Below are 7,690 nucleotides of genomic sequence, written 5' to 3'. Positions count from 1 at the left end.
AGCAACAGCAGCAACAAAGCCTTCGGCGTGAAAAGATAAAAACAAAAGTATTACGTGTCATAGACATATAAGTTGCGACTAATTGAATAATTGTGTCAGCATTCTACCTTCTATGTATAATTTATTGAATAATTTTATGAAATAAAATACATATCAGCTGAGGACAATTTAATAGTTTAACTTTACTCCCCGACCTATCTTTAAAAATTCAATTATTAGTCAAACAAATCAATGTATTGTTTTAAAAAATTAAATTTCATAATATAAACAATTGTTCAAAACAAATACTCAATTGAGCATTAAAACTTTGTTTCTATACAGTCTTCAAAAGTCACTCTTTACTAAGGGGGGTGGAGACAACTTTTGTGGCTCTTTGAACTAGAGGCGCGTTCAATGCACCATCATGGCTGATGCAAAAGTTGTCCGAGGTTTGTAAAAGTTTGCCCGTTTCCTACTCGATTTTATTAGGGTTTCAGTTTTTTTTTTATAAATGTTGGTCAAATATTTAATTACGTAAATTGGTTAAGACTTGTTTACGTTTAAATAAGCTGTGAAGATGCCTTTTGAAATAGAAAAGTCAACCACCCTACCTCATTCTCCTCACTGTATATTTCTTGATTTATATTATAACAGTTGATAAAATGAACAGTGTATTGTTAAAACTTAAGAAACTGATACAAAGAGTAGTTACTCAATGAAATCTAAGAGGTAATTATCACATCGTTCAGTGCTTTTGTATGGTTTTAATCAGCAGTAAAATTAATTTGTGTAAGAATTGCGTCAGTAATGCGACATCTTTAGTTCTGCCATTTGGTCAGATGAGAAGAGTACGTCTGAAGGATTTGAAAAGTGGTTGTTTTATATTGTAAGACGTTTAATAGCTTGAAGTTTTTCGCTATATTAGACCGAACAACGCGGTCTTCTAAGAGGATGGCTAATCGCTTTTATGTTGGAGTTCCTATTGGCCTTATCTGCACGGAGAAAAAGTCCGTTGTATAACCAGTAAATATGACATAAGTAGGCGATTGTTTGTTAGTTATAGATTGGTTTCTTTGATGACGCATGCAGCGGTTTCCATTTTTTACTTCTACGATCTTCTCAATAATCTGCAATGAGATTAAGTACAACATGGTCTGGTAGTAGATTATATATATATATATATATATATATATATATATATATATGTATTTTATACAATCTACTCTTACTACTGTGCATGTACAGTAATTGTACATGCACAGTAGTAAAAGTATGTAACACAATTATACTTCATGGCTGTAACATGTTTACCACTGCATGGCTAATGCAACTACATAAATTGCCAGGCAAAAACTTACTGCAATGCATTTTGCATCTGGCAGTCAGTGAGTATTTAGCAATGCGCAGTTAGAGTTTTTTACACAACTTTAGTTCCACACGATAGCAGCTACATGTTTCGAAAAATGCTAATATTCAGAGAGGATAACTCCCGATCGAGTTGATGGTGATCAGTGACCATTACACAGACACTAGTACTTATATTTGGGACATCCAGCGAGAGGTTTCGCATGCGCATTTTACTGAATGTTGCTATTTGACAACGTTGTGGCATTAATGTATGGGAATATATTAATCCAATTGACAGGACAGAGGGAATCGCACTTTGTCAACATTGTAGCAAAAAGAAGCTTCAACAAATGTTTATTGACTCGATTCTTTAGGTTAGGTATATATATATTTGTATATATATACAGTGAAACTCGGATAACTCAAACTTCAAGGGACCGAGCAAAAGTGTTCGAATTATCAGAGCGTTCAAGTTATCAGAGCACTGTCACAAGTCCATGTATTTACTTATTTATTAGTAGATACATGTACATATACAATCTATAATATAAATCAAAAGCACAAATGGCTTGTTTCAAATTAAATGCTTCTAATGTAAAGTTTAAAACGTTTTTATCAAAAACTATAGAGATTTTTCTATCACTTGAGATTGGTTCGTTGTTTGAGGTGATGTTATTGCCAGGACGTTTTTTAGATTGACATTGGCAAAACTTGATCGTTGTAGAAATGCTCAAAAGAAAAGACATCTTTTTCTTTTGAGCGTTTTACCCACGATCAATTTTGCCGATTTTTCTTGAAGTTTATGCAAAGATTACCTTACTTTACTTTGCTTCCGAGGGGCGATCGCTACGCGGATGTTTGGTAAAAATCAAATTTCACCAAACCTTTAGAAAAGTCGTTGACAAAAATATTTTGCCGATGGTGGTAATAACGACGCTTATGAATTACGAAAAGTTGAGGTTTACCTCTATGGCTTGGAATAAAGTGATTTTCTAAAGCGATAGCAACCGTTTCGGTAGCCGTTGGGCAAAAAACAGTTCGAATTAACAGTGTTGAGTTCGAGTTATAGAGCCATTTATCATTGCGTGGGAACGGACCAAGCAAATCCATTCGAGTTAACCATGTGTTCGCTATATCCGAGGGCGAGTTATCCATGTTTCACTGTATATATAATGTATACTAAGCGCATATACAGTGCACCCTCGAATGACAACATTCCTGTTTTACACTTTTTTTGTGATGTGGAACACACAATGTTTTTTTGTGTCTTCCGCATGGCTTTTTTCCACCATACGACATCAACAAAAATGATTCTTGAATTTCAAAAATGGTGGTCAGTGTGCTGAATAGATTGGAATAACAAAGATGCCGATGTGCTTTTCGTCAAAATATCTTCCACAACATCTAAAAGTGTATTCATACATGTACCGTAAGTCCTCATGCTCAAACTGTGTGGCGTGTGCTCAAAAACAGATGACTCACGAAAGAAAAAAATAATCCTCCAACAAGCCGCATATGCCCACAGACCGTGGCTAATGACTGAAGTTTTGTCGTCCTTGACCCCTTCGAGAACAAGAGTTGGAATGGGTTCCGCTATACCCCCCGTCCTTTTGAATAAGAAAACAGGCTACATCAGTACACGTGAAAAGAATTTTCTTTTACTTCCATGTTCGAATTAAAATTTCTAAACCCTTGCATCAAGAACTTACTTGCCATGTCTCAGCTAGATTTTTATTGCGCTGTTAGAGAGCTTCACGTTTATGAAAAGATGCCGGTCAAGAATGAAAAGTTGTTAATAACCTATGACTGTGGTGAGTTAAACATGAGCGATAAATTCTTCTTTAGTCTAAAGTATTCCATAAACATGACCTTGAAAATAAACGATTAGGTCGCCAAAACCCCGTACATAAAAGTGTATCATGACTGCGATTCTATGGTTATAGCGCGAAACTGAGCAGAGACCGCATTTATCGAGAAGCCGCCCTGAGCCCCACGTATGTTTTAAAAACTTGGCTTTAACCTTGAACCGGAAGCCGCGCTTAACGACAAGCTGCGTGGCTTGAGCATAAGGACTTACGGTATATATACCCATCATAAGCCGAAAATGTTGTATATAGTGGTATAGAAACCCATAGTGATTGTCTAATTCAAACACCCCCTGGTATAAATCATCAAACTTTTATATGCGTACTGTACATTTTTAAATTAATAACATAACAATATGTTAACCTTATTAACTATATTTACTTACAGTAACTTTAGTGTATTTAGTGGTTATGATTTGCAAGAAAATGTAACATTACGCTGTATTACGTGCAGTGCATACCGTTGGAAGTTCTTTCCTTCGAGACAGAGGTATAACATAGACATTGAATTTAACTTAAATGAATTTAGCTTACTAAACACATACTTGAAGCTAAGTTTTAGTATGTATTCTACTAAACTAAACTTGAATTTTGTCATAGGCTAAAATTTTATCACTTTTCTATTTTCGGCTTCGTTCTTACTATAACGAGTTGAGTTGAACTGAGATAACGAGCTTCATATCTTTTTCAGGCGTGGGAGGGATTTTGGCGAATAGCATATCAGCGTTTTCACTATTTTGTTGTAATCAGTACACTGACTGCCAAATTTTGAGCGAAATTTTGTTGCTATTGATAAAAAAAGAGTTTAGCATGTGCAATCGTGAAAATGATATACAGTATATGGTAAAAGCAATGGAAGTGGTAAGAACGGCTTATCCTTGCGGTTAGGTGCGCGTTTTTTACAACTTGTGGTTACAATCTTCCTGAGTTGAAATCCAACATGAATCGCGTTTTTCATTCCTTGATTTTAATCACTATAATTGGCCAGACACACGACTAATTTTGAGATTTATATATACAGATACACATATGTGCATTTATATATTATTATTATTATTTATATATTATAGTTGAAACTATCAAAATATATATATATGTAATATATATATATCCACACCCCAGGAAGTAGGGTGATTGAACACAAAAAACAATAGATCTTGTTTAATAGCTGATATTTATTTTCTGAGAGGTTTTACTCTAATATACGACGGGTTTGACATGTGAACAACTATTGTAGCAAATTAAGTTCGCATGCTGAGATTTGCCTTCACGTATCAGAATGTCGCAAAATAATATTGCTGATTTTTAAAAACTTATTGTATTACCTAGAGGTGTTTACTGATATCGTACTATGACCATAACCTGTTCCCTGGCCAATTATGCTGCTTTTGTGAGCAGCAGCACTTCATGAGTTGAAAGTAATAACTCGAGTTAGTAAATGTACACATCACCATGTTTCAAGAAGGGACAACTAAAAAGTATCGAGTGAATCTCAGTGTCATGCATAAAGTTTATAGAGTAGTTTCCTGATCAATTGTTAAAGACAAATTTATGCATTCATTTTAAACAATTATAGTTTATTAATGCCACCTTATCGTGTTTGTCAATAACAAGCATGGCATAAATGTAATATATATATTAAAGAGCTTAGTGCTATTATCAGAATGAATCTAAATACTGCAACGGTGCATTAGTAGTCTGTAAAACTTTTACCAATGGAAATATTTCAAGTACAGTAGACGCTCCTATAACTTATACCTCCTATGACATAAATTGCAGATACCGTAAAGAATTTATGTGAAGTTTTTGCTTTATACTATGTAAAAAATTTCATATATTACGTAGTGTTGAGTCGGGCAAGTTCTCATATTTGATTTGAATGGTAACTTATCTCGTCACACTTGTGAGAGAAAAAGCAACCTGCATATAGCATTATATCTATTATATATACAACTCTCATGACATTCTAGATCGTCATGATAGATTGTCATGATAGATCGTCATGATAGATTGTCAGATGCGTCGACAAAATTGAGAATAGGTAGCTGCGCAATCGTTCATAAACATGGTTAAAGCGATCAATTGGTGCAGGTGTTACAATGAGTCTACCAATCTTACACGGTCTACCAATGTGTTGGAGTATCGTCTAAAGGTGTCTTTTATCCTAATCTTGACCACTGGATACAGATAGACGAAGAACAGATAGTACTGCTCTTTTTATAGTAAAAAAATATTTTGTTTTGTTGAAGATGTATGAAATAATTGCTACTAGTTTTAATTTGCAGAATAGACTTTGCTGTTTAAAAAGAATAAGCAAATAGTTGTGAATGAACGGCGACAATGTGCGCTCCCCATCAATTTTCTTGTAAAATTACCGCAATCACAGTCTATAAAACCAGTGAAATTGATCAGCAAGGAGAAAATTTGGTGATGCAAATCAATAATATTGCAGTTGCGGTGCAGCCCACAAATTAAAAAGTTCCCTCGTTTTTTTCCTTTTTGCATGGCCACAGGGGTGAGTTTGGAAAGATCTTGGAACGGATTAAAAAATTGGTATGTAATATAATGTAAAATTCCCATAACGTAAACGTTATTGGAACGGATTATTTACATTGTAGAAGTGCCTACTGTAGTAGGTATAATTATCAAGGTAAATCATTAGTTATTAATTACCGGATAAAGTAAGTCATTTTTCCATCCTTATTTGCATCATAGACAAGGATTGACAACAAAAGATGCAGTGACACAAGCTTGTATCATGACACAAGCAGAATGATTTCAATCTCAAACATTTTCTCTAAGAAAATGCAAAGGTTGCTCTAGCTATTAACTTGTAACTCACTGTCAACTAGGTTTGCTAATGTGCTTATGTTATGGTTAATGTTTATTCACCTCATCGTTCTCGATCTTAGAGAATTTTGCAGAACTTGGTCATATGTATTAGATTGTGTATTTAAATGCACATCATTGTCAACTAATATAGCTAAGGACTCAAAAACTCGCATTGTAGATACACTTGTGGGTGTGTTGTAATGAATCCCAATTTCCTTGAGCGTGTATCGCAAAAGAATTTGCATATTATTTGCTGCTAATTATCATTACGAGCCGTGTTATATTGCTTTTGTAATGTTTAAAAGCTGGTGAATATTGTTACCAAACCCACCAAAATTAAATTAAACCAAACCTTAATTAAACCAAAATTAAGGCGTAATTTTGGTTTAAATCAACATGTATTTTACAAACAAAGACATTTCTCACTTTTTAATAATCTAAAAATACAGCAAACAACTGAATTGAGCAAATTTTTTCAATATACACTGATATTGGCAGACAAATGTACCATCCATATAATATCCATCAGGTATGCAATTTAGGCAAATTTTAGAAAATTTAAAAATTCTGAAAATTAGATTCAGGCTTTTATTTTTTCAAATGTATTCAATTATCATGTTGCATCTCCTTTTATTAGTGCCTTGTCTGGAAGGTATTGAAGCTATTGATCTCAATCAAACTGAAGACTTGAGATCAGGTTACGTTTACATACAATAAGCATCAAGCTTTGCAAGGACGTTAGTGTGTTTCTGCAACAAAAAGTGTGCAAATGAAATTGTTCAAATTGTTTGTGCATTGTGCTAGTTGACATCTCACAAAATTTTGATTGATTTTCTATTTAAATTTTAGAATTTCATCGCGAATCCTCTAAATTTTATAACCCAACTTCCATCTACTAAGCATATGGCATGACTATACAACCCTTTAGAATAATTGATATTATTGTTGCTTAGATGTTTTTTGTAATATTTAACAAATTGCTGTACCATTTATTACTATTTTAATATAATATAATAATAATATTGAATATTTTCTACAAGTGGTAATAGTTCATTTTATTGCTAATATTTTATGCAGATGGTATTGCAAGTGCTAGAAAGAGACCCAGTCGTAATGTCAAACGTAATCGTCGTATCACTCAGCAGGATGCTAAATCAGAATCACCCAGAAAGCAGGCAAAACCAGCTCCTATTCTCAAGAGTGAAAAAGAAATAGCTCAAAGCAATGGTTTGAGGCTAAAGAACATATTGAAGTTGCCCAAAGCCCATAAATGGGTGTGCTATGAGTGGTTCTATTCAACCCTTGATCAGTAGGTGCTTATAACTCACTGGCTGCTAATCTCTTTCTCTACCATATTTAACAGCTTCTTTACAAGTTTTCAGTTGTTCACTTCAGAAACAAATACTAGCATATAATTATGGAGCAGTCGGTTTTTACCAAGCCCTTGTGACTTTAGCCTTGTGAAGTCAGAGTTGTGTTGTGTTCTAGTCTTGTGTTACGTTCTTGCCAACATTTTGTGAACAGTTCAAGACATGAGGGAAGTTTGTGACTTGTTCGCCGAATGCTTTTTTATGGAATTTAGGTATTGAGATATGAACTTGTCAAGAATATATCATACGTTGTTGATCATTACTAGTTACAAAGAACATAATTAAAAAAAGTTTTTC

General features: G+C 33.9%; 1 protein-coding gene across 2 annotated transcripts in view; it reads left to right on the top strand.

Annotated features, from left to right (window-relative positions):
* The first annotated feature begins 388 nt into the window (after positions 1-388).
* The window catches only part of LOC137403812 (protein lin-9 homolog), a 29,679-nt gene continuing 22,377 nt past the window's right edge, over positions 389-7,690 (top strand). The window contains exons 1-2 of one of the 2 annotated variants that reach the window (XM_068089871.1): positions 389-428; positions 7,101-7,332. In XM_068089871.1, coding sequence (XP_067945972.1) covers positions 404-428; positions 7,101-7,332 — 257 coding nt within the window. In that variant the 5' untranslated portion in view covers positions 389-403. Of the gene's footprint in view, positions 429-7,100; positions 7,337-7,690 lie in introns of those variants that run through there. The other variant, XM_068089881.1, reaches the window with a different exon arrangement.

The sequence above is a fragment of the Watersipora subatra genome, chromosome 1 (assembly GCF_963576615.1).
Source record: "Watersipora subatra chromosome 1, tzWatSuba1.1, whole genome shotgun sequence".
NCBI classification, from domain to species: domain Eukaryota; kingdom Metazoa; phylum Bryozoa; class Gymnolaemata; order Cheilostomatida; family Watersiporidae; genus Watersipora; species Watersipora subatra.
The sequence above is the reverse complement of the archived record's forward strand: the minus strand, read 5'-3'. Positions and strand labels throughout refer to the sequence as shown.